Source organism: Desmodus rotundus, chromosome 1 (genome assembly GCF_022682495.2).
Source record: "Desmodus rotundus isolate HL8 chromosome 1, HLdesRot8A.1, whole genome shotgun sequence".
NCBI classification, from domain to species: domain Eukaryota; kingdom Metazoa; phylum Chordata; class Mammalia; order Chiroptera; family Phyllostomidae; genus Desmodus; species Desmodus rotundus.
Window position 1 is genome coordinate 53,941,663 of NC_071387.1, and position 27,931 is coordinate 53,969,593.

Consider the following 27,931-nt stretch of genomic DNA (forward strand, 5'->3'; position numbering starts at 1 on the left):
CCATTCATTTACAGGTTTGTGTGGGGACAATTTTTTTTTCCTCCTGGATCTATACCTCAGAGTAGAATGCTAGGTCACACAGTAACTCTATGGTTAACGTTTTGGAGAACTGCCAGAGTTCAGTCCCATTTGAAATTCCAGTCATATATCCTTTTCAGATCTCCTCGTTCTTCTCCCAGAACAGGCTAAATTTTTGGCTCCGCCCTCTTGGAGTGGGGGAGGGACATATCTCCAGGCTCCATCTGCTTCAGTCTGAAGTCAGAGGCTTGCTGAGGGCCCAGGACGGGACCTCTGACTTCCCTTCCTCTGCTTCATCTGCAGTCACAGAAACTTTTGGGGTCTTCAGTGGTTGCTGAGGGCGCAGGGACCTGGAGTGCCCCCATTTTCTTTACCCCTGAAAACAACCCTACAGCTCTTCACCCCCCCACCCCCCATTCAGAAACTTCGGCAAGAAGCAGATATTCATCTCTAAGTAAGGACACTGTCAAAGTCAAAGATGTTTATCTAGCATCCTCTTCTCCCCAGGAATGAAAGGGAAAGAGGACAGTGTATGTTCCCTCCAGGCCCCCAGAGCCTCCTCCTTGTTTCGAATCCCTCTTTTATTTTTTGCTGTTGAAGGCCAGTGGACCAGTTCAACCTCTTCCATCCCCCTCTCTCCCATACTCTTATTTCCTGACCCAGCCCTATACCTGGGAGACTCACCTGAGGAATTAGACCTTACTGAAATGTGAAAGTTATAACTTCAGTAACTTTTTTTCTCAACATGGAGCTATCTCCCCAGTTATTTCTTTCCCATTCAGTAACCTGGGGGGTGCTGGGGCAGGAATCATACCTGATCAGTAGCTCACATCAACTCACTCAAGTTACAGTAAACCACCCTCTTATCTGATTTTCTTTCAGGAAATGAACTAGACCCCATCCCCCTTTCTTCTTAAAAACAAACAACCACCTCAGTTGCTCTGGCTAGACTCTGTATCCACGCCTTGCCTTCCCTCACATTGGGGACAGGCCTTCCTTAGCATGGGCTGACTTGACTTGAGGAAGGCCAATTTTCAGGGTGGCCCCATGTGGACTCCTCCTTCCTCTCTCCCCTCTGGCTGTCTATGACTTGCTCCCACCTCTGAATCCCTTATTCCCATTTTTCAGAGAGGGGTCTGCCATCCTCCCCTTTCATCACAGTCCAGATAAACAGCTATCAAAACCTCGGTTCCTGCATTTGGGAAGGTTGCTAAGGATGGTTCCAGATAAACTGCTAGCTCCTTGTGGTTCTCAGCCCTTCCTGAGCTCTTCCTTTTGGCCCATATTCCAGAACCCTAGGTGCATTTCTTCCTCACTCTGTGCTGTGGGTTTTTTGGTTTTGTTTTGTTTTTTGCTTTTTATTGTTTTCCCTCCTATAAGGCCTAAAAGAGGACTTATTTTGGGGACCTGAAATAGTTAACACTGATGTAGTACCTGCTCTGAGGAAAACACTGTTCTAAGTGCTTTATGCGTACATTTACATTACATTGCATTGCATTACATTGCATTTGGTGGCAAATGTTCTGGGAAGAAAGTATAGAAATGGTTGGAGTAGTTCTTACCCCACTCTGCCGTGTACTCACAAGGTGAGCCTGGTTAAGCAAATTCTCTTCTGTAAAGTGGAAGGGGCCTTGCAGACTGGTGGTATACACCGGTAAGATCGTTGCGACACTTAACATAGTGCAGTATTTATGACCCAGGTTCCAGTTAGCTGTTATCAATACCATCCTACACACTGTTAAAAACAAAGTTCCTGTCGATGATGATCCTATCCTAAACCTGAATTTCTGTTGAAATAACATAATATGGATCTGGCTTCTGAATAGACCATTGTAATGAGAATAGCATTTTTGAAAATAAATTTTAAATAAGTTCTGAAAACAATAAAAATAAAAAAATTCAACTGAGTAAATCTTACTGGCTTTATTCAGTTACTCATGAAACCTGCAGTATCCAATTTTGCAGATAGAAAGGGGCTCTGAGGAGCTGTAAGAAACGGAAGATTTTCCAGGGCAGGAGAAAGCAGGAACAAAGAGATAATACTAGATGATAAAGCAAATGCGTTCGACAAGGTCACTTTCCTTTAGGACCTACAGTCGAGGGGATGGCGGGTCTAGCACGCAGATACCTAACTAGTGCTCCAAAGGCAATTCTTGATTGACTGGTTTAAGATTCCATTTGGGGGGAGCCAAAACTATAATTAAGTTAAATCTGGGTTTGGTGACTGGGGGTCATAGTATAACTGACTCCAATGTTTTGTTTGTTTGGTTGGTTGGTTGGTTGGTTTAATAACTGACTTCATTTTAAGCCTGTCATCTTGTTTTCATGAACACACACGCGCAATTTAGCTATGCCTCTCTGTGATCTTTTATGATGAAGGGAACAAAGCTAAATTAAATAAATTAGAAACAAACATAGATGTTTGCAAAGTTCTTTGGAATGTGGACTGGTGCAGCCACTGTGGAAAACAGTATGGAATTTCCTCAGAAAACTAAAAATGGAATTGCCTTTTGACTCGGCAATTCCACTGCTGGGATTATACCCTAAGAACCCTGAAACACCAATCCAAAAGAACCTGTGCACCCCAATGTTCATAGCAGAACAATTTACAATAGCCAAGTGCTGGAAGCAGCCAAGGCAAATGAGTGGGTCAAAAAACTATGGTACATTTATTTACATGATGGAATAAGTGTTTTCTTGTTGCTGTGGTTTAGCAATATAATTATACATTCCATTACTGATTTTTAAAAACTTCCCATGTCTTTACAAAAGTAATTTGTGTTCATGGAAAGTTATTTAGAAAATAAAATATAAGCAAGAAGAAGAAACTAAAAAATCACCTACAAGTTCTCTACCTAGATGCCCCTATTAACATTTTAGTATCTTCCCTCTCCAGTATTTTTTCAAGACATACAGATTCATGAGGCAGGAAAACGTGCTGAGATACTAGTTTGAGTTTTATTTGGTCCCTGTTGTGAAAACGCCTAGGGCCTTGTTGCAAAAACACCTTTGCTCTGAATTGAGTCTTTTCCCCTAAACCCTCGTGTGTGAAGAAAGAGCCCAGAGGAAAAGGTGAAGAGAGTGAGGAGGGGTGAGGGAACTTACCGTATTTGCTGTGTATAATGCACACTCACATTTTTGACACAAACTTTCAGGAAAAGACCTTTTGTTTTAATTTTTTAAATTCAATTATTTATTTATTTATATTTAGAAACAAAACCGATTATCGTATTCCAGGGTATAATTTTTCATACAGACATTGTTATTACTTTCTAGAGTTACACTTTTAACACATAAGCCTAAATAAAATAATTAAAAACATTTATATAGCTACAGAATTAGTACTATCCATATAAATGCACATCCTTATTTTTCCCTCAAAAATTCTGGCAAAGTAGTGCACCTTATACGTGGCAAAATATGGCAGATGAGATAGGGAAGGGAAACAGTGGCTAGGATACCTCCCTCCTAAAGAGGAGCAGGCACTCCGGTGGGTGGTGCTTGGATTCTATGTAGACACTAAACTGTTAAATCTGTGCAGAGAACCTCTGCCCATTCCTCAGGCTTCTGTGGTTCCACTACACAGAGGGGCTTTTCAGTGGAGAGACTAAAACCAGGTGACAAGGAAAGGTCAACTGGAATAGAGACCTGGGTGACCAGTCTCATTCCGAATGGGGCAGGCTAGTAAGCCAGGAGAAGTGGAATAGGGAAATGGAGACAGTTCAATGGCCACGCAGTTTACAGTCATCTAGTAAATCTCAAAATCTTACCTTCTCTCACCAAGACACCTAAGAATAAATGGCTTACACTTCTCTTCCCCAACCAGAGGATAAATAGCTGAAACCACCAACTAGGGGGATAGATAACAAAAACCCAATTAGTGTCATTTGAGCCAACCACCCCTAAGGATGAAGTTAGAGGATAAATCTCATTTTGGCTCATCAGCATAAAGCTGATGAATACCCTGTGGAGATCCTCCCCTAAAATATCCCCTAACCACCCAGCCTTTAAAATCTTTAAGACAAAGGACCCAGTGGGCTCTCTGTCTGTCTCGGGAGCGAGCCTGTGCCTTTCCCTCCTGTTCTTCTCCCCAGGCATGCTACCTTTGCCTTTCCCTCTCCTAAGCTCCAAGGGCCCTCTTTCGGTTTTTGTAACTTGTTTCCTGAGCCTATGCAGCCCAACTGGCTCACTTCTATTACCTCTGTAACTTTCTAAATAACCTTTCTCTTATAGAACAGAGGGCCAGCCTTGCCGGTAAGGACTGGTGCCGGTTCCCCACCACCATCACCAATAACACTCCCCTACAATCCCCTTGGGCTCATGGAAGTGGAGTCAGCAGAGATGGGACTCTGATGCTCAGACAGAGTATGTGCTCTTAACCACATTTCTTTAATGTTTTCTTGTCTTCTCTCCATGTTGCCTCCAAGTCACCTGCCTAATTGTTTTTTGTTTTTTTCTGAAAAAGCAGTGTTCTCCTTTCCTCCTTATTCTTTTTACTCCATCCCTTAAGCAAGAAACATTGAAACTTGTAGTAGCTACAATTGGGAGTGACTGCCTAAATGCCAGGAATGAGGCTGTGTCTGTGCAACTGACAAAGGATTAGATTGCTTGATGGCAACTGTTTCTTTCTATGTAAACTTGATAGGGGAATTCAGGAGTGAAAGATTTTAGCCATAGTCGATAGGCTTAAGTGAGTAATGCATGTGGAAAGCTGTTATTCCAGGAACTGGAATGCATGACTCCAACCTTTGTGCGGGAACGGGGTTGGCAAGTTGTGGGCATGGTATTTGAATTGTTGATAGGCAGATAAAGAAGTGCTAGGAAAATTGCCCCCAGGCTGCAACTCTTATAGTAACGGGGTGCAGAGCTGGGGACTCCTGAAAATAGCAGAGCGTGCATTTCCCACAAACCTTGATGGGGGTGGGGGGGAAAGAGCAAGTGGATGAGATATTTTGCATAACAATGGCAAGTTAATAGCTGTACCTTTCTTGAAGTGGAGACGACTTCCGCCCAAGGCAAAAGGTGTCTGTGATTCTGAGAATCTTCAGGGACTGTGACACAGCCTGGGGGAGCTTATACGGCGACTACACAAGAGGCACGCTGGCCAGCAACAGCAGCATATTCTCAGAGTTCTTCCTGTGCTGCAAGGTCGGCCTCAAAACGATTCTGAAAGCAAAACTGAAACTCAGTAGGCTGGGCTTCAACTAGTTCCTTATAAGCAGTTCCAAGTTAGAAGGTAATGATGTCATTTCTTCTTGTTTAATGTGCTCCTGACCACGACCACTATCTGATGACTTTTACCTCTGTGCTCTTGTGCTGCGTGGGTCTCTGCCAGCTAGAAGGAATCCTGGCTTGGAATTACTGGTTGCTGCAGTGATCTAGGTAGCAACCTAGGGTTTTTTGTTTATGTTTTGTTTTCTTTTGTCTGTTTGTTTAGTTGGCTTCTAAAAAGGAATCTGATGCAAAGAGCAACCTTTATTGTTTTCTTTTTCTTTGCCTGAGGAGCAAGTGCCAAGTCCTGAAGTGAGCATCGAATGGGTTGGCCTTCTCTGGAACTTGGTGTTGGTGTTGTGAGAAATGAAGAGGCTGCCACAGTGGGGTAAGTGCGGACACACTTCTCTCCGCATCATTGGAGGCAGGAGACATTCTGCCTCAGACATTGGGCTCAGGGGCAGAAACAAGCTAATTTCCTCCTGTTCCCAAAATAACAGGATTTCTTTTCCTTGTTGTCCTTATGCTTATTATTGTTGGGTGGTTTTACGAGGTGAGCTATTCAGTTGGCCAAAGAGTTCGATGTTTGTTTGGTTGTTTTTTTTCCTGTAAGATGGCTCTAGTACCACTTAGCTGTCTTTAACTTCATTCAAAACAAATTTGCTAGATTGTGTTGTGACAGCTGTCATACCAGCATGCATTTTTATGTATTTATTTTTTAAATTTGTCAACTGACTATATTTTCATACTACCTTCCAGTTATGAAACCCTATTTTATATGTTTATAGTAACAGCTACAATACCACCATTTATCTTTATTTTAACTTAACATATTATCAGAGACATTTTTAAGGTGTAATTTTCATAGTGATATTTTAGTTATTTCTCTTGTGTTTCAAAAAGTTTGTTTACCAAACCACATTGAAATATTTCTTTAATTCATTTTTCTATATAATTTCTCAAAGACACATGGAAATGCTAATAATATTTCTAATCATCTGATAACTAGTTGATCATTATCTGACATAGCCACTAGTTGACACTTCATTTGCTTGTGTAGGCTAATTGCAGTTTTTATCAGAGTTTTTGAAAAGTACATCCTGAGAATAACTTGTAGACCCTATTGTTATCCTCACAAATCTGTAAGTCCAGGAATACCAGGGTTGGAGGCACTGACCTAAAGGGTCACCTCTCACAGGAATGTTTCTGATGGAGTGTGATCATTTTCTAAACTATTAGATCATTGTTTTTCTTTTTTAAAAAAATATATTTTATTGATTATGCTATTACAGTTGTCCCAATTTGCCCCTTTGCCCTCCTTCACCCAGCACTCCCCCATTCCCTCCAGCAATCCCCCCTCCCTTAATTCATGTTTATGGGTCATGCATATAAGTTTTTTGGCTTCTCCATTTCTAACACTATTCTTGACATCCTCCTGCCTATCTCTGTACCTACCAATTTGTACTTCTTAATCCCTGCACCTTTTCCCCCATTCTGCCCCAGCCCCCTTCCAACTGATAACCCTCTGAATGATCTCCATATCTACGAGAGATAGATATGTTCTGTTTCTATTCTGCTTGCTTGCTTAGTTTGTTTTTAGATTCAATTGTTGATAGTTGTGAATTTATTGCCATTTTAATGTCCATAGTTTTGATCTTCTTTTTCTTAAATAAGTCCCTTTAACATTTCATAAAATAATGGCTTGCTGATAGTGAACTCCTTTAGCTTTACCTTGTCTGGGAAGCTCTTTGTCTGCACTTTCAGTCTAAATCCTGTTGTATGGGCGTGCATTTTTATGTATGCTGATATGATAGTTTTGCTGGGTAGAGTATAGTTTTGCCCTGGAACCCTGGGTTTGGGTGGTCTGGTGTGGGGTGGGATCCTGAGGTATCCCTGATTTTTATCCCCTACACATGGGTGTAGGATTGTCGATCCCTCATCTCCACATCTCTGCATCTCTGCTTCTCCCATCCATCTGGATGAGTGCAACTCCCATAATTCCTTGGTCGGTGGACTTCCATACAACTTGATTTTCTGACGATTCTGGGCGACAGTTGTTTTGTAGTTCAGTTGTAACTGTTACTGTGGTTGTGTGAGGAGGCGATCCATGTTTACCTATGCTTCCATCTTGACTGGAAGTCTCAGCGTGCATTTTTTAAAAAAACATCAAAATTGGTGAACTTTTGGGTAGACATTTTAATACTGAAGATGGAAGAGAATAAGCAACATTTTCAGCATGTTATGCTTTATTATTTTAAGAAAGGTAAAAACACAACTGAAATGCAAAAACAGATTTGTGCAGTGTATGGAGAAGGTGCTGTGACTGAGCAAACATGTCAAAAGTGGTTTGCAAAGTTTAGTGCTGTAGATTTTTCACTGGATGACACTCCATGGTTGGGTGGACCAGTTGAAGTTGATATGATCAAAACCAGACACTAATTAAAAACAATCAACATTATACATCCCAGGAAATTCCCACATACTCAAAGTATCCAAATCAATAAAGTTACAGGTGAAAATGAAAAATATGTCATTTTATTTTATGGAAAAAAAAATCATACCGACTTTTTGGCAAACCCAATAAATGTGCACTAAAAAAGAATTAATCTTGAGATAATCTTTCAGCTTAGAATTTTTGTAGGGTTAATGGAATTCAAAACATTGTTTTTCCACATTTGACATCCGTTTTGAATCAATCCCTTTGGCAGGCAGTCCACATCCCAGGCTAGTCTGTGTTTACAAGCATGCTCTAAAAATAAGTTGTTTAAAACTGATAACTACATTAATTATACTACAGACAACCACTATTTAACAAAAGCGTGTTTTGGGGGCCTACTAAGAGGCTTATTTTTTATATGAAGTGTGGAGAGAAAGATTAACTAAATGGAAGAGAACTGCAACTATTGCTCACCACCTGGGTGCACATGGTAGAAAGGAGACGACAATGGTCTCATGTAAGAGAGGGTTGATGTGAGGAAGTCAAGTTTGAGTGAAATTGCCTATTAGTAAGTTCTCCTAACCCTGAAATTCTCTGGTTTGATGGAAGAGAATCATAGACAAAATGACAAAATGCACAGTAAGCATATTCAGTGTGAGCAGTAATCACACTGTTGCATCAGGAGTCAACTGCTCCCAGACCTGAGTGTTCCAAGCTCCCTCCCTCCCGAGCCCAAGATTTTATGACTAAATGAACCGTATAGCTTTTGCCATTCAAAACTGGCTTATTCGCCTTCATTACCTAACCTCTCACTATCAGCAGGACCGTCCTTGTCTGTTGCTTCCAGGTGTCTTCTTCCTGGATTTCTTCAGTCTGTGAGCCTTTCCATTAAACCGGAGCTCCTCATAAGCAACCTTCTGTAGGTTCTCTAAATCCCAAGTGCCCAGCACAATACCTCACAACACACATGGGTGCTCACGGGGTGCTTGCGGAGTTGTTGAATTAATTGATTTGATGAAATGGCAGGTGAATCACCAGATGTGAGATATTTGTGTAATATGCAGGAGGCAGTTTGGGGTTGATGCCAATGTCTTTGGAGATAGTATTACTGGCCGTGTTCAGAGTTGACTCGCTTTACAATGCATTGGACATAGAGTGTTGTGTGTCATTTTTGTTCCACATGGCAATATCCAAATACAGCGCATGCCTTAACTGCTTCACACTTAGGTTACCATGCAATGAGGCAGCCTGACCTTCTGTTGTCACACCCTGGTCTACTGCAGCAGGGCTCCTTTTAGGTTATTTGTGCTCCTCTCATCTTCAAATGACTCACAGAACTGCCAGACAGATAAAGGAATTTGAAAGGTTATCCAGCCCCCGTCAGCTGAATGCCTTCCAGCTGTCTCTATCACTTCTAGGGACTTATTCTCAGTTCTTATTCTCCAGACCTCGCTATTATCTTTTCAGAATTTTTATCCCTGGAGTTGGCGACACTGCAGTGGGGGAACTTCTCATGCTCTTAGGAGATTTTTTAGATTTCTATTTATTGATTTTTAGTGACAGAGAGAGAGAGACATTGATTCTGTTGTTCCACTTGTCTTTGCTTTCATTGTATGTGCCCTGACCAGAGAGCGAACTGGCAACCCTTGGCGTGTCGGGATGACACTCCAACCAACTGAGCTACTTGGCCGGGGACTAAGACCGTTCCTTCTCTGCCTTCCCTTGTTTCCTAATCCTGCTCTCCAAATTCAGGGGCATTCCTCAGAATTCAGACCTTTTCTTTCTAGTTTCACTTTTTATATTCTCCCCCTCAGAAGGTTAATTCATTTCACAATGTCAATTAACATCTACATATTTTTTAAAGATTTTATTTATTTATTTTTAGAAAAAGGGAAAGGGAGGGAGAAAGAGAGGCAGAGAAACATTGATGTGAGAGAGAAACATAGATCAGTTGCCTCTCTCTCATACATGCCCTGACTGAGGACCGAACCGACAACCCAGGAATGTGTCCTGAGGGAATCAAACTGGTGACCTTTCACTTTGTGGGTTGACACCCAACCAACAGAGCCACATTGGTCAGGGCAACATCTGAATGTTTGAAATAACTTGTTTATCTTTATCTCTAGCTCTGAATTATGTCCCAAACTACACCTACATTTTTCTTGAATGCCTTGCCTTGCATTACTTCATGACTCAAACCCAACTCATCATCTTTCCTCTAAAACTCAGCTCTTATATCTTATTTTCTTTCTTTCTTTTTTTTGCAAATGACTTACTTCCATTTTTAATTTTTTTTAATTGCTGTTCAGTTACAGTTGTCCCCATTCTTCCCCCCTTGCTCTCCCCTGCCCCACCCAACCCCCACTCCCAAAGACAATGCCCTCCCCATTGTCCTTGTGTCCTTGTCCATGGGTCCTTTGTATGTGTTCCTCTTCTTTCCCCTGTTATCCCCCTCCCCCTACCTCTTCGGTCCTTATCAGTTTGCTCTTTATTTCCACATCTCTGGTTCTTTTTCGATCATTTGTTTGTTTTGTTGAATAGGTTCCACTTATAAGTGAGATCATATGGTATTTATCTTTCACTACCTGGCTTAATCACTTAATCACTTAGCATAATACTCTGCAATTCCATCCATGTTGTCGTGAAGGGTAGGAGTTCCTTCTTTCTTTCTGCTGCATAATATTCCATTGCAGAAATAAATGTACCACACTTTTTTGATCCACTCGTTTATCGATGGGCATTTAGGTTGCTTCCAGCACTTGGCTATTGTAAATTGTGCTGCTATGAACATTGGGGTGCATAGGTTCTTTTGAATAGGTGTTTCAGGATTCTTAGTGTACAATCCCAGCAGTGGAATCACTGGATCAAAAGGCAATTCCATTTTTAGTTTTTAGAAGAAATTCCATACTTTTTCCCACAGTAGCTGCACCAGTCTGCATTCCCACCAATAATGTACTCGGGTTCCTTTTTCTTCACAACCTCACCAGCACTTGTTTGTTGATTTCTTAATGATGGCCATACTGACTGGTGTGAAGTGGTATCTCATTGTGGTTTTAATTTGCATCTCTCCGATGGCTAGTGATGTTGAGCATCCTTTCATATGTCTCTGGGCCCTCTGCTTGTCCTCCTTGGAGAAGTGTCTGTTCAGGTAGTTTGATCATTTTTTAATTGGATTGTTTGTCTTCCTGGAGTGGAGTCATGTGAGCTCTTTGTATATGTTGGAGATCAAACCCTTGTCCCAGATATCGTTGGCAAATATGTTTTCCCCATATGGTTGGTTCCCTTTTTATTTTGCTAACGTTTTCTTTAGCTGTGCAGAAGGTTTTTTAATTTGAAATATTCCCATTTGTTTCTTCTTTCCTTTATAACCCTTGCTCTAGAGGACATATTGGTGAAAATATTTCATAAAAAGAATTTGAGAGTCTTCCCTCTTCTTGGATTTCTTGGAATAGTTTGAGCAGGACAAGGGTTTGCTCTTCCCTAAATGTTTTATAAAATTCTCCTGTGAAGCCGCCTGTTCCAAGGCTTTTGTGTGCCAGAAGTTTTTGATTACTGCTTTAACTTCACTAGCTATGATTGGTCTATTCCAACCATAGATTGGTCTATTGGTTTATGCTTCTTCCTGATTCAGTTTTGGAAGATTATATGTTTCTAGAAATTTTTCCATTTCACCCAAGTTTTCAATTTTCTTGGCATATAGTTGTTCATAGTAATTTCTTACAATCCTTTGTATTTCTGTATTATCAAGTTGTAATTTCTCCCCTTTCATTTCTGATTTTATTTATTTTGGTCCTCTATCTTTTTTTCTTATAGAGTTTAGTTAAAGGCTTGTCAATTTTGTTTATGTTTTCAGAGAACCAGCTCCTGGATTTATTGATCCTTTGAATTGTTCTTTTAGTCTCTGTATCATTTAATTCTTCTCTGATCTTGATTATTTCCTTATTTCTACTCTCTCTGGGCTGTTTATTGTTGTTTTTCCAGTTCTTATAGTTGTGGGGTTAGGTTGTTTATTTGAAATTTTTCTGTTTTTTAGCATTGTTATGAACTACCCTCTCAGGACTGCCTTCACTGTGTCCCATAGGTTTTGGACTGTTGTGTGTTCATTTTCATTTGCTTCCAGAAACTTGTTGATTTCTTCCTTGATCTCATTGGTAACCCATTCAATGTTTAATAACTTGTTAATCAGTCTTTATGAATTTGAATGTTTTTGAGTTGAGGGTGGTTTCTAGTTTCAAGCCATTGTGATCCAAGAAAATGATTGATATGATTTCAGCTTTCTTGAATTTGTTGAGGCTTGTTTTGTGTCCTATCATGTGTTCTGTCTTTGGAAATGTGCTATGTGCATTTGAAAAATATATATATTTTGCTTCTTAGGGGTGAAAGTTTCTGTATATATCAGTTAAGTCCATTTGATCTAGGGTGTTGTTCATTGCCACATTATCCTTGTTGATTCTTTGTGTGGAAGATCTATCCATTGTTGACTGTGGGGTGTTAAAATCTCCTGCTATAAGTGTGTTGCTATCTGTATCTTTCTTGAAGTCCTCCAAGATTTTCCTTATATATTTGGGTGCTCCTATGTTGGGTGCATATATGTTTACAATGTTTATGTCTTCTTGATGAATTCTTCCTTCCCTTCAGTGTTATGAAGTGACCTTCTCTGTCAATATTTATGGCCTTTGTGTTGAAATCTATTTTGTCTAAGTATTACTAACCTGACTTTTTTTTCCTGTCCATTTGCTTGGAATATTTTTTTCCAACCCTTCACTTTCAGTCTGTGTAGGTCTTTTTTTTCTGAGGTGGGTCTCTTGTAGGCAGCTTATATGCATGTCACATTTTTTAAATCCATTCAGCTACCCTATGTCTTTTGATTGAAGCATTTAATCCATTTACACTTAAGATTATTATTGATAGGTACTTACTCATTGACAGTTTTCCCTTTTGTACCTGTGTTCTTCTCTCTCTCACTCTTTTCTTCATCTTCTTAAAGCACTCCCTTTAGCATATCTTGTAGTGCTGGTTTGGTGGAGGTGTATTCTTTCAGCCTTCTTTTGATTGGGAAACTCCTTATTTCGCCTTCCATTTTAAATTTGAGTCTTGTTGGGTAGAGTAGTCTTGGTTGCAGACCTTTGCTTTTCATTGCATGATATATTTCTTGTCATTCGTTCTGGCTTGTGGCTTTTCTGCTGAGAAATCAGCTGCTAGCCTTATCAGAGCTCCCTTGTATGTTACTATCTTTTTCTCCCTTGCTGCCTTTAAGATCCTCTCTTTGTCTTTGAATTTTGCCATTTTATTTGTGATGTGTCTTGGAGTGGGCCTCTTTGGGTTCCTCTTGATTGGAACCTTCTGTGCTTCCTGGACTTGTGTGACTTTTTCTGTCATCAAAATAGGGAATTTTTCCATCATTACTTTTTTCAGGTTTTCTATCCCTTGCTCTTGTTCTCCTTCTCGTATCCCTATTATTATATGTTATATGGATATTTTTATGTTTCATGTTGTCCTGTAGTTCCCTTAACACCTCTTCATTCTTTTTGAGTCTTTTTTCATTTTTTTCCCTCTGTCTGGGCATTTTTTCCCATCTTGTCCTTTAGCTGGCTTATTCTATCATCTGCTTCATCTAGACTGTTTTTAATTCATTCTATAGTGTTCTTCATTTCAGATATTGTATTTTTCATTTCCTCTTGCCTCTTATTAATTTCTATGTCCTTCCCCCCACCACGTTTTTTTCTGTGTCCTTTTTCATGCTGGTGTAGTTTGCAGTAAGTTCCTTGAAGATTCCCTGGAGTTCTTTGAAATTCTCACTGAGCTCCTTGAGCATCCTTATAACCAATATTTTGAACTCAATGTCTAATAGTTTGGTTGCCTCAATTTTGTTTAGAAGTCTTTCTGGGGATTCCTCGTTTCCTTCAATTGGGGGTTGTTTCTTTGTGTCCCCATTTCTTGTTTGTTTGTTTTTTTTTCCTGCATGTTAGGTTTATCTGCTCTGACTCCCTGTCTTACCAGTGTGGTCTTCTGTGATAGGAGACCTGTGGGACTCAGTGGTGCAGTCTCCTTGATCACCTGTGCTTGATGCTCTTGCACTGTCCTTAATGCCTTTTATTTGGTTGGGGGTTTGGTTATTGTGGGTCATTCTTTGGTGGGTTCTTCTCTCTGACTGACTGACTGAGAGTCACTCTGCCTTCCACATCTTGTACAGTGTTGTACAGGTGCTGCCAGAACAAAAACCAAACAGCCCAAGAAGCAGACCCACACCCACAGTTACACTATCAACAGCCAATGCACCAATATTAATAAAGTTGTAAAGAGATTAAGACTATTGTAAGAAAGAAAAAATGAATATGAGATGACTAACTGAAAGAAAAGAGATTTTGCAAGGATGGGGGAGGGGCAATAATCAGAGTAGGGAATAGAGGCAAGGCAAAGTGGGAAAGAAAATAAAGTTTACTGCATAGCTGAAAAAGGGAGGAGGGAAAGTGTAATGGAATAAGAGTGGAGAAGTGTGTAGTATTGGGTTAAAACCAAAATTAAAAATATATATGTATTTGTATATATCTACTGAGAGAAAAAACAGACAACCACAACAAATATATATATATGCACATACGTATACATATATATACATGAAATAACATGGCCCTAAATTGCAGAAAAATCTCCACCACAGAGATACCAACAACCAATGAGCTAAGACTCATACAAGTGGGATGGGAATAAGAGGGCAAAAGGAAAGAAAGAAGAGCTTAGAAGATGTCTAGAGGAAAGAGAAGTTATTTTGAGAGGATAGAGGGAGAAGGAATACTAAGAGTGAGGAATGGAAACCCACCTAAGACAGGGAAAAATTAATATTTAAAATGAAAAAAGGAAGGGCAGGAGGAAGGCAAAATGGAGTACGAGAGTGAAATTTGAGACTTGAAATACAAAGATAGTCACTATCTAGAAATAAGATTGAAGAACTATAATAACAACTATCTTATCTACTACGTGTGAGCAAAGATTGATAAAGGTGGAGAGAACAAGGGTATTTTAAGAACAGAAGGAGGAATGTGAGATGACCAATGACAGTCACAAATGGTTTTGAGAGGCGGAGCAGGGAGCAATAGTAATAGTGCAGTATAGAAACAAGTTGTAGCAAGAGAGAAAATAGAATTTAAAACAAATACATGAAGGAGGAGGAAGGAGGTAGTATGGAGTAAGAGAAGAGCAATATATGAGATTTGAAATAAACTGTATTATAAAACCTGGTGCCATATTATGCCCATACTTGAAGGATATGAAAAATGAATATTAAACAGCTTTGCAGGAGAAAGATAGTGCCTTCTCCTACCTGTCTCTATTTTCTCCGCTCTGCTGGGTTTGGTAAATCAGGGCCTGAGGAGCTGTGTAGCACTCAGTGCCTGGCACAGGGGCCTTTCTTCTTTCACCTGAGGAAATGTACACATCAGCAGGAAACTCCTGGGCCTGACCTCCCCACTTTGCCAGAGCCATAATCCCCCTGGTGGGGGTGTTGTGTTCACCTGTCTGTGAAAGGCTCTGACTGACTTGAGCAAATCTCAGGCATTCAGCTCCCCCATTCCAGACCCAAGCTTGCTGCTCTCTCACAGGAGGTTTGGGGGAATTCTCCACTCTGCTCTGCCCTCTGCTTGTGAGCTGTGTTGGGTCGGGTCCTCCCATTCCTTCGGTGCTGCCTCTGAGTGTTTTGGTTAGCAAAGCTGCTGCATCCTGCCTGTGTGCACAGGCTTGTGTGCCTGGGTTCCTGCCAAGCCTCGAGGATGTCTCAGCTCCCCTTTTGAAAATGTCTCTATTGCCCCCACGCTGTAGCATGAGTCCCTGGGGATCCTGTTCTCCACGTACTCCCTCTCCCCCAAAACCACATAGTCTCTCACGGTCAAGGCTGGTTACCTCCTTATAGGGCTTCCAAAAATTTTTAAGTTTCTCTCTGAATCCTTCCCGGATGGTGTTGGGAAGACTCCCCCCAGCTCTACTATAACAAGGCGATGATGGCATGCTGTCCGTTCTCCCTCCGGAGATCTTCAGCCTTGGGCCTGCCTGTTCCTGCTGTGCTGTTTCTGGAGCCCACACCTCCCAGGCCCTTCCCTCACTGCCCCAGTAGCTTGCAGCTCCTGAGCCGATCTTCAGCTGCCCAGCTCTGTGCATCCAGCAGTGCTGGGCTGGGCAGCAGTGGTGGTCCGCCAAGAAAGCTCAGTTCGTCGGCTCCAAGGCGCCTGGGAGGCGGGCTGGTTCCTGGGTACTCCTGTGCACTTCCCACGCTCTCCTCCACACATGCTCGCACTCATAGATGCTTCCACTTGCTCTCCGCTCTGTGTTCTGACTTTAAATCTGGTCAGTGTCTGAGAGCAGATGAACGGAGCTGCCCGTTACTCTGCTACCATCTTGGGTCCTCTGATTTTCTTATGTCTCTCTCTCTCTCTCTCTTTTTTTTTTACTCCCAATGGCATCAATATTGTCTTGATAGTCTGGCCTCAGAACTACAGGCAACTCATTGCTTCTCTCTCTGTATGGCTGATCACTCATCAGCTTTTTTGTCACTGTTCCTGTCAATTTTCTTACTAAGTTTCTTTTCCATGTCCTCTCCTCCTTAGATGAGAATGTTGCAGGCAGAACTTGACATTTCTGGGCACTGGCTCTGCCAGAACCTAGGCAACAGCTTATGCAAATACCCACATTGTTTTGTGTTACCAGTAACAAAGTTCCTAGATTATCAGAAGTTTAGCAAACACTTATAAGGACCTAACAAAGTACAAAGAGTTCTTGTTCTAGCAGGGAAACAGAAGTGTAGCCATTTAACACACTCGTAATGGAGGTGAGTAGCAGATATAGCTGAGGCAGGGGAACAGTTTAAGACACTTAAGAGAGGCTTATATTAAATGTATAAGAATGTAGGCTACTTAAGGAGATATTTAAGATACAATACTATTTTTTAAGCTCATGAAGAAACTGAGATACAGGAAAAATAAGATTAGAGAAAAATGAGATCAGACATAAGAGATTAGAATTCTTAAAGAACCTGTGAGGTCCTTGTCATGAAATGTACAAGTATTTTTCTGTGACTGAGGCAAGCGGGGTGAGGTCAGGGAAGGTTCTGCAACCCACACTAAGGAGGAGAACTTTATGTTGTAAATAATGGAAGCTATTGAAGTCTGCAGGAGTGACATGGCCATATTTGATTGTCCCCTATTCAGGAGATTATTCAGTCTGCTAGGTAAAGGGATAATTTATTCAACAAATATTAGCCCTGACTGGTGTGGCTCAGTGGATTGAACACCGACCTGTGAACCAAAGGGTCTCCGGTTCGATTCCCGGTCAGCGCACATGCCTGGGTTGCGGGCCAGGTCCCCAGTAGGGGACTGTAGGCTAAGTGGAGACAGTCTGGCTTCCTCACCCAGGTGTCTGGATAGCTAAAGGAAGCAGTGTTCCCATAGCCTTGGAGGGTCCTGATAACTAGTGTTCTCACAGCCTTGAGACTGGGTCTGATAAACTGTTCCCATAACATGAAGTGGGCTCGCATGCACAGAATTATATTATGTTATATAATTTCTGAGCATCTTGCAGGCTTGTTCCCCTCTAGTACTTAAATAGGTAGGGACCCTGGGGGTGGTGATGATGAGAGACATACAAGGGGACAGGTGCCACGACGGGTGCCACGACGGGTGCCACGCTGGGGAGCGAGGGCCATGACATGAGACATGCAGATAGACAGGCAGCTTGTAGCATGTGTGGTTCGCCCACCTGTGAATAAAGGCACGCCAGACACCCCAACAGCTCCGTGAATATCATTCCATCTGTACGAATATCATGAACCTGCCTGGCCTTGAAGGGTGGCAACATAAGGAAGCACGAGAGGCAAACACACACTGATGTTGGGAAAGAAGGTGCACAGTACTGGAAATGGGCTTAGGACCATTGGGCAGGAAATTCCTGCAACTCAAGGACCTCGGTTGTGATGGGTAGTGGGGAAAGGTCAAGGGCTCCATGACGCATGGCCGCAGTGGGGTCTTCTAAAGCATGGGGCTCAAAACAGTTCTCTCTTACCTGGGCTTTTGGAAGGACTTAGGATTTTACTCTCAGTGAAATACTGAGCCATCAAAAGGTTTTGAGCACATGTGATTTTTATTTTTAAAGATTTTTTCTGGCTTCTGTATTGAGAAACTGCAGGAAGGCATGGTCAGAATAACTGAGTCCAGTTATCTGGCTGTTGCAGTAGTCCCCACAAGAGATGATAATGGCTCGGGCTGATATGAAATCCGTGAGACTCTAGATGCATTTGAGGGAAGGGCCCATAGGATTTGGTAATGAATTGAAAGCAGGTGAGAGAAGAAAGGAGTGGAAGATGATGCCAAGGTTCATGTTCTCCACCTTGACAAGTAGAAGACAGAGCAAAAGGAGGCAAAACTAGAAGGTAAAAATGACAGTGAGGAGGCCGTGCTGTGGAATAAGGAGAAATGAGGAGGAGCTGAATTAAGGTAATGGCAGTGGGATGGTGGAAACAGCAGGCATCATCCAAAAAGTATCCAGGAAGCAGAGTTAATAGGACTGGGGGCTGAACTGGATTTGCAAGGTGAGAGATGAGCAGGTTTAAGATGACATCCAAGACTCTGGCTTGAAGTGGGTATTATTGTTACTGGCATCACAGGAAAATGTGACACAAAGAGTTTTTATAAACTGTCCAAGGTCTTAGAGGTTAATACAGTAATTTCTAGAATCAGGGTTTGAACTCAGATGTGTTTGACCTTACAGCCTGAGCCCCTAACCATTGCATGGGGCTTATCTAGAAGAACGGAGGTTGGAAAGTATTTCACAACACTGTCTGTCTCTGTCTCTCAGTTAGCTCAAGTAGGCTGTGTGTAAGGAAAGTCCCCTTAGACGGGCAAGGCAGAAGGGGAAGTGAAGCCAGTAGTTTAGCCAAGAGTCCTTTTGTTGCCAGAACTACATGTTATGTGCTGTGCTTTTGTGCTCTAGAAATGAGAATGCTAGACGAGTCCCAGGCTTTCAGATGCAGCTAAGGATGATATCTTCTGTGGATTTAATAAGGAAGGGGATCTTCAAGCCTAGCTAAGGTGTGCCCTGAGCATTTTCCCAAGGAAAGCCCTTGTCTCTGTTCCTGCTCCTCCTATAATATCTCCTTTCATAAAGTAAAACCAAGGAGACAGCCTACTGTGGACCTCACATTATATTCCTGTCTAGCTACTGCCTCAACACTCCTCTCTAAAAAGTGGCCCATATTCTGTTGTCTCCCTATCTTTACCTGCTCTTTTCTTTTGAATCCACACAGGCTTTCATCAGCTCCAGATGTGTCGTCAGGCTATCTGTGACCTCCATACTGCTAAGTTCAACTCAGGAGCTTTTGGCTCAACTGGCCACTCTCTCCTTGTAGCACTTTGTTTTAAACTCTAGGTTTTACTGTTATTTAGCTATTGAGAGACCAACAAATCACAAAATGACTGCCGCTAAAAATATTTTTTTATACTCTTTCCCAGGAGAAAGGGGCCTGCCATGCCACAGGGGGTCACACAGGGAAGCATCAGGGTCAGACCGGAAGGCAGGGGAAGAAGGGGGAAATGTGGGCAGGTGCCTTTATTGTGGCTTTCACAGGGAGGAATGAGCAACATGGGGTGAGCAGGCTGAGGCCTGGCTGGTGTGAATCATTTCAGCAGGCCCTGGGGCATTGGGGCTGTCCCTTATTATCTGGTACCTGGCTCTGGGGTGGCTAGGGCAGGTAAGTAGTGGCACAGAGTATGAGAACCCAGTAAAAAAGGTGATTGGAGGTACGGGTTCTGGACTGGGTGGTGCACTTTTGAGAGACGAACTTCTTTGTTAGGGATTGGTTAATCCTAGGAGGGGCCATCCCTCCGGAGGAGTCATCAGTGCCCCGTATGTCAAAGCATTGGAACACAGAAAATAAAAGACATAGCTGATTTTCCCTTTTACATTTACTCTCAGTCCTCTTTTGCTAGTAGCCTCCCTCTCATCAATAAACGTTGGAATGCCCTACATCTCAGTCCTTCGACACTTTCTCTTCCCTATCTCTCTTTAGATGATGTCATGCATCCCCATGGCTTTAAGTAATACTTACACATTGATGACTCCCCAATTTGTATCTCTACCCCCAAACTCCAGACCACCTATTATCCAACTGCCTACTCAACATCTTCACTTGCACGTCTAATAGGCATCTCAAACCAAACATATTCCAAACGTAATTCTTGATTTCTACTCCCTAATCTTCATCTCTCTGTCTTCTCCACTTAAATAAATAACACCTGCATTGCCCTAGTGACTCAAGCCCTAAACCTAGAAATTTTACTAGATTTTTCTATTTTTGTCAAACTACATAGCTAACTTATGAGCAATTCCCATAAGGTCTTTTTTGAGAATATAGGTGGAAAGACATGTGTTCATGGATTGGAAGACTAAATATTGTTAGATGGCTGTATTTTCCAATGGTTATACAAACATAGTGCAATTCCAGTCAAAATTCCAGCTGCCATTGTGTGTGTGTGTGTGTGTGTAAATGAATAAGCAGATCCTAAAATTCAGGTGGAAATGCAAGGGAGCCAGAAGAGCCAGACACACACACATACCACATGCACAGAGATATAACACAGACACAGGCGCGCACGCACAAGATCTTGAAAAAGGACAAAGTTGGAGGACTGACATTTCTTGATTTCAAAACTTACTGCGAAGCTACTGTAATCAACTTTGTGGTACTGACATAAAATAGACATATAATTCAATGGAATAGAATTGAGAGTCCAAAAATAAGCCCATACATCTATGGTTAATTGCCTCTTGGTAAGGGTGCCAAGACAATTTAATGGAGAATGAATAATCTTTTAAACAAATTGTGCAGGGGCAATTGGATGTCCACACGTAAAAGAACGAATCTAGAGCCTTAACCTCATGTCATATACAAACATTAACTCAAAGTATATCAAAGACCTAAATATAAGAACAAAAGCCATAAAATTCTCAGGAGAAAACATAGATGTAAAACTTTTGTTACTTTGGATTAGGCAATGGTTTCTTATATATGACAACTCAGGTATAAGTAACAAAAGGCAAAACAGATAAATCAACTTCATCAACATGAATTGTGCTTTGAAATTAAATTAAAACATTTAGGCTTCAAAGACCTATCAAGAAGCTGAAAAGACAGTCTGCAGACTGGGAGAAAGTGTTTGTTAACTATGTATTTGATAAACAGCTTAGCAGTTCCTCAAAACCTTAAACATAGAGTTATTAATACCATTTAATGACACGCAACTCCTTTTACCTAATTTTACCTCCTAATACCATTTATTAATATGCAACTCCTATATATATGTAGCCAAGAGAACTGAAAACATGTCCGCCCAAAAACTAGTGTATAAATAGAATTATTCAAAATAGCCAATAAGTGGCAACAATCCAAATGTCCATCAACTGTTGAATGAATAAACAAGATGTGGTATAGTCATGCAATGGAATATTATTCAACTGTGAAAAGGAATGAAGGGCTGATTATGTACCACAACACAAATGAATCTTATAAATATCATGCCTGGTGAAAGAAACTAGACACAAAACACCACATATCATATGATCCCATTTATATGAAATATTCTGAATAAGAAAATTGATAGAGATAGAAAGCAGATTATCAGTTGCCAGGGGTTGGAGGGACAGGGAAGGGGAATTGGGAAGTTTCTGCTAATGGTTATAGGGTTCCTTTTTGGGGTGTTAAGAATGATCTAGAATTAGATAGTGGCCTGGGTTGCACAATTTTGTGAATATATTAAAAACCACTGAATTGTACCATTCAATCATCTGTGTTTTAAATATATACATATACATACACACACATACACATGTAATTCTCTATTTATATGTCCATTATACTTCAATAAAATGTTGAAAAAATAAATTTAAAGGACAAATTTTATACATATATGAAACCTTCAACAGACTACTTATCACATCCGCTAGCCGCACAATTCTAATCCATACTATCAACATCTCTGCAAAAATGTTCCTCACTGATCATCCTGCTTCTAATCTTGCCCCACCCACTCTTCTTCCCAACAATAGTCTATGATCTACACCAAATCTGAGTCCTCTTTTAAAAATGTAAGTGAGCCCTGACCAGCGTGCTGTGGCTCAGTTGGTTGAGCATCCAACTGAGCATCAGTTGGTGTCCAGCAAAGCGAAAGGTCACAAGTTCAACTCCCCGCCAGGACACACCTGGGTTGTGGCCCAGTCCCCAGCTGGGGGCATAGGAGAGGCAACCAATCAATGTTTCTCTTCCTTTCTTTCTCCCTCTCTTCCTCTCTCTAAAAAATAAATAAATTGTTAAAACCTTTAAAAAAATAAAAAATGTAACTGAGATTATGCCATTCTGATTAAGATCTCCACTGGGTTTTCATCATACTCAGCTGCTCTGCTTTTACCTGATTTATATATATGGCTCCAACCAATTTGCCTTAAAGAAATGGTTCCATGGCCAATACAATTTTGAAAGACTCTTGGAAGACAAAATAGCTGACAGTCATGTATTTTGTCCCTTTTTGCCTTCACCCATAAAAAGTCCTTGGGTTGGGGGAAAAAAACCTGGGAGCAAACGTGGAAACGTAGGAGATGAAAGAAGACCAAGACTGAGCCAGTTTTCTGGCCTCTCTGTCTAAACCTCTCAGTAACGGGTAGTTCAAGTGATGGGCACGCTTGGTCACAGCACTCAAAAGGGGGTGACTACTTACTTTACCTGCTCAATCAGCTATCAAATATTTATTGAGAACCTAGCTCTGTGCTACTGAGCACTATCTTCGAGTGTCTGACGCCCAGAGTTCTGGTCCAGCTGGGACAGATGGTGTGGATTGTTAATTTGACAAACCAGATTTTCAAGGGCCTACTACTGAAACCATGGAAGGCCCCATGGGAGAGACAAAGATAACCACCAGTGTGGGTAAGTCAGAGGACTGCTTCACATTCAATAAAGGCTGTTAGAAAAAGAGGAAGAGCTTCTAATTCAGACTGATAGAGTGCCTGGCTTTCTCTTACCCTATCTTCCCTCTCTTCCAGGCCTACAACTTCCTTTCCCAGCTTCACTCTGCCAGGGCCCACTGTCTCCCCTAAAGATTTTTTTACGAGTCATTTCCCTGTTTTTATGAGTAAGCAAATCATGACACAGAGAAATTTCAGAAGGCTCTGAGGCTTTCAATTGTCTGTTTCAGATCCGATACAGAAGATGTTCCTCCTCCTGCTAATTTTGAGTCTGGGGATGCAGCTTCATCAGACAACAGGTAAGAATGGACAAAGGGAGGGGCCTGAGAAAGAGGAGCAGGTGATGGCCCCTAGCTGAAGCCAATGATTCCAGTGTGGTCCTGAGGCTGAAGGCTTTCTTTGAGGGGAGGTGTGATTACTGGCTGTTACAAGCACAGCAAAAAGAAGGGTGGCTTGTGCATGCCCATGTTCCTGTTTTATAAAAACAGAGACTGAGAATATTGTCACCTCTTCAATGGAGGTGGTGACAAGAAGTCAGAACCACTCAGACCATGCACCTCTGAACTGACATAAGAGGGCATTGGTTGTTTGTCCTGAAAAGTGAGATGCCAAGCAGCTGTCCCCTTCTCTCCTGGCAGGGACAATGAGGAGACAAAGGTCAGGGGGACACCTAGAGGACCCCGTTACTCTAAAGAGTCTTTTGCAGACATTCCGCTGACTACTAAATATTCATTGCAGTTCCTCTTTTAAAAAGCAACAGTAACAGCCATTGGCTCTTCACACACTAATTGTGGATTACTTGAATTGGAAAATGAGAGTCTTTCTAACATCTAAGTGAGTAATGAACCTTAATGCTATGCCTTTAGATATTAAAGAAAGGAGTTCTACCAGAAGGTGTGGATGGGCGGGAAGGAAAGCAGTTTCAGAGTTTGTTGCCCTCCTAGACAAGGTAGTTCTGATCATTTGCATGTGCTGTCAGGATTACGAGTGCATTATTTTGGGTGAAAACCAGGAGATGAGAGAGGAAGACAGAAGTGGGCACAGAGGATTAAGTCCTCCATGATAGCAGCTCCAGTCCCATGGGAAGCCATCCAGCATTCTGCCTTCCACTGAGAAAGAATGGCTTCTTCAGCACTGGTAGCCTTTTGAAGAGCTTTTCCCTCCCTTCCATGTGGTTCCAAACTGTTCTTTGCCCAGTCACGTCCCTCTTCCTCCCTTGGGCTGGCAGTCTGGGCTGGTAGTAGGGGGCCATCCTTGGGGAACACCCTAACATTCTGCTTACTCCAGCCCTGCTCTGCACTGCCAGCTAAAGAAACACCTCGTGTTTCCTTTCTAAGGCACCCTGCCTGGCTCGGATTTCAGAGACATCTGAGAGGGCAAATGCTACCTTGCTACCAAAGAGCTTTCAGTTTCCATAAAGTGATAAGAAAACCAAAGTGCAAAAGAAGGGTCTGGAGTTGCTGTTCCCAGGCCGCTGACAGGACTGGGGACTGCAGGAGAAACCTTGGGAATTGTGCGACCTCTGTTTCTAAAGATTTTATTTTTAAAATTTATTTTTTGAGAATGTGGAAGGGAGGGAGAAAGAGAGAGAGAGAAACATTGATGTGTGAGAGAAACATCAATTGGTTGCCTCTTGACCTAGCCCACAAGCCAGGCATATGTCCTGACCAGGAATCGAACCAGAGACCTTTCAATTCACAGGCCGGAGCTCAATCCACTGAGCCACACTAGCCAGGGCTGATGAGCACATTTTTACATGCCTGTTGACCATTTATATATCTTCTTTGGTGAAGTGTGTATTCAAATTATTTAACCAATTTTAATTGGGTTTTTTATTTTCTTATTGTTAAGTTTTAAGAGTTCGTTATGATTTTGAATATAAGTCCCTTATGAACTATGCAATATACAACTATTTCTCCCTATTTGTGGCTCATTCTTTCATCTTTTCACAATATCTCTTGCAGAGTACAGGTTTTAATTTGATGGAGTTCAGTGTTCCAGTGTTTTCTTTTATGGATTGTGCTTTGGTGTCATATTTGCAGAAAGTTTTAACTGAAGCTCAAAAGACTTTCTTCTGTGTTTTCTTCTAAACATGGTATAGTAGTACATTTTACATGTAGGTTAATAATCCATCTTGAGTTAATTTTTATATAAGGTGTGAAAGGGTTTTTTTGTTGTTGTTTGCATCTGGACATTGAGTTGCCCAGCCCCATCTGTTGAAAATACTATCCTTCCATTGAATTGTTCGCACAGTTGTCAAAAGTCAATTGGCTATATTTGTGTGCGTCTATTTCTGGACTGTCTATTCTGTTCTTTCGATCTATGTGTGTATCTTCCACATATATCACACTCTTATTATTGTAGCATTGTAGTTTATTTTGTCTTGTAGTTTCTGATAGTTTTATTTCAAAATTTAATGACATCTTGTAAACCATCTTGTAATATATTTAAGGGAAAAATATTTATTTTGGTATTTTATCATGTTTTGGAGGAAAAAGTAACCCAAATTTTACTCTTCTCATTGATTCTTCCTTCTTCCTTCATCCTCCAAAGATGCATAAACACCAGGGGAACACATGTCCATGGTGATGCTTGAGGTCACTCTGGGGCAGGGACTACAACCGGGATCATCCACTTGCCCGATCTTCAGCCTCCAAAACTACTTCTGCGGACCCCTGAGCAGAAGAATCAGGGTGGGGAAAGGATTTCTAAGAGATGAGAGGCCTCCATGCAGAGTACCTACAAAGAGGGGTGCGTGAGTCAGGTGCCCAGAGCCAGACGTCTGTCTTCAGAAACTGGAGTTTTCTGAAAACTGTGGCTCTGTAAAGCAACCCCCAAGTACATTAGGTAGGAAGTATAAACAAGCCCAAGGTTCTGTTGTTAAATGGAAAAATATATATATAAAATTAGCTTAAAGAGGAAGCTATCTTGAGAGGCAATGCAAATGATTCATTTTGTTTTTCCTGGAGCTGTGTCAGGTGTTGACTCCCAGTGATGCCTGATTGCAAATAAAAACCAAAGTTACCCCAAGAACTGTCAAAAAGACTCCAGCATTATTGGTGTACCCTAATCCTATGTATGTTTCACTGGATTATATAGATCCTTATCTTTTGGTAAAATGTGTAGATTCAGTGAACCAATACAATATAAAATTATGTATATATTACATAAATTTTTAAAAGGCTCCAGGAACATTACTCAAGGCGTCTGCTTTAATGGTTCCAAAGAACTAGCATGTATGAATTTCTCATGCCCTGGCTGAGTCTTTACTCTGTAATATAGTCAAGGGCCCCAAATGAATGGGGAAAACCACTTTTCTCTGCTTAAGTTTGTAGTTGTGGAAACTTTCCAATTTCTCCTCTGTTTGATAACTTCAGGAGTTCAATGCTAGGTTGAAGCTTATTTTAGCAACCATGAGAAATACAAAATAGAAAACAAATGTCTTTTCCTGAGCATAAAGATGAGAAGTCTATGTACCTCATTCATGGAGGTAGTATACGCCGGTGGACACATAGCGTATCTGTAAAGTTGTTAGGAGTATAGGTTTTCAAGTCACAGAGATGAATTTGAATTCCAGCCCCATGAGCTACCACTCTTTGACCTTGGGCAAGTATATCATTTTTAAGCCTCAGTTTCCCCATCTGTAAAATGGGGATAGTAACTTCCACCTTGCAGACTTTTGGAAACATCACACGAGATGATGATGTAAAGGTCAGCCCAGTGTCAGGCTCATTGTATTTAATAAGTGTTAACCATTACTCCACTTCCTATTAAAAGTCCAAATGCAGGCCAGTGTATAACTCTGCTTCTCAAGTGTTAATATACACATGATCATGCCAATGATGTTAAGATGCAGATTCTGCTTCTCTAGGTCTAGGGCTGGACCTGACCTTCTGCATTCTTAACTAGCTCCTGGGTGCAACTGAGGACAACACTTTGAACGGCAGGATGATGAAAGACGTTTGCAGGTGCAGGTGTTTTATTTGTCTAACCAATGGTTCTCGATGCTCTCTGCCCATTAGACGCTTCCAGGGAAATAAAAAACAAATTGATGCTGGCCTTACAAAAGAATTAGAATTTAATTTAAAGGATCCTAAGTGAGGCCAGGGCAATGGTTTGTTTTAAAAGCCTCCCCAAATAACAATTAATGTTCTAGTTATACTGAGCTACTCAGATACATGATTCGTGTTTGCTAATTGCTCTTTTCTCTGTGAACATTAGCTGAAAAATGTCACTTGTGTGAGAGGTGGCATACTTTATGCCTGCAAACCCTGTACTCACATACCCGGTACAAGGCAGATGGGGGAAGGAAGCAGAAAATGGATTTTTGCCAAAGGCCCAGATAGTGAAGAGGGGAGTTCTGCTGTACGCTGAGGGGAGTTCCAGAGGAAGTTACAGGCGTTCTTCTCATGAAAGGACAGCATAAGTGTGATAAATAATTTGTTAAATAAATTCAATAGAGACTACACCCGAAGTCCTCTAATTCTTCTTATTTTTTTTCTTTTTTTAACAAGCAGATTTATTCACAGTTATTATAGTTACTGATCCATGCTATCTTATTTTGGTTTATTCTTTTTAAATTTGTATTACTTTTATTTACTTTCCTTTTTTAAAATTGTTGTTCAAGTACAGATGTCTGCATTTTCCCCCCATCAATCCCTCCGACCCAACCATCCCCACCTCCCTCCCCTGATCCCACCCCCACCTTGGTTTTTTCCATGTGTCCTTTATAGTTGTTCCTGAAAACCCTTCCCCCTTTTCCCCCATTATCTCTTCCCACCTCCCCTCTGGTTATTGTCAGTTTGTTCTTAATCTCAATGTGTCTGGTTATATTTTGCTTCTTTGTTTGTTTTGTTGATTAGGTTCCTGTTAAAGGTGAGATCATATGGTATTTGTCTTTCACCACTGGCTTACTTCACTTAGCATAGTGCTCTCTAGTTCCATCCATGCGGTCACAAGGGTAGGAGCTCCTTCTTTCTTTCTGCTGCATAGTATTCCATCGTGTAAATGTACCATAGTCTAATTCTTCTTATAGCTCAGACTCAGCCACTAATCTTCCTTGCAAGCCCCATTTCTCTTCCCCGTTTCCTCTTTTATCATGTGTAATAAAATAAAAGAAGGGAGTGCTATGAAGAGAGTAAAAGTAGGGTAAATTCTTGAACCTGGCACATAAAAGATGGTTAATACATATTTGATAAATGAATAAATAAATATTAATCTTCAGGGAAGGGCAGATTTGGTATCAAGTAGCTCTGTCTATATTTATATCTA

General features: G+C 41.2%; 1 protein-coding gene and 1 non-coding gene across 4 annotated transcripts in view; both read left to right on the forward strand.

Moving 5' to 3' along the window:
- The first annotated feature begins 1,772 nt into the window (after nucleotides 1-1,772).
- Nucleotides 1,773-1,846, forward strand: LOC112302935 (small nucleolar RNA SNORD50). The gene has a single exon (XR_002974604.2). It is a non-coding gene; the product is annotated as a small nucleolar RNA SNORD50 (small nucleolar RNA).
- Nucleotides 1,847-5,215: 3,369 nt separating this feature from the next.
- The window catches only part of PDCD1LG2 (programmed cell death 1 ligand 2), a 65,066-nt gene continuing 42,350 nt past the window's right edge, over nucleotides 5,216-27,931 (forward strand). Inside the window, exons 1-3 of one of the 3 annotated variants that reach the window (XM_045193668.3) lie at nucleotides 5,216-5,400; nucleotides 5,521-5,617; nucleotides 22,891-22,959. In XM_045193668.3, the coding sequence (XP_045049603.1) occupies nucleotides 5,596-5,617; nucleotides 22,891-22,959 (91 nt within the window). In that variant the 5' untranslated portion in view covers nucleotides 5,216-5,400; nucleotides 5,521-5,595. Of the gene's footprint in view, nucleotides 5,618-22,890; nucleotides 22,960-27,931 lie in introns of all 3 variants that reach the window. The other 2 variants (XM_045193667.3, XM_045193669.3) reach the window with 2 other exon arrangements.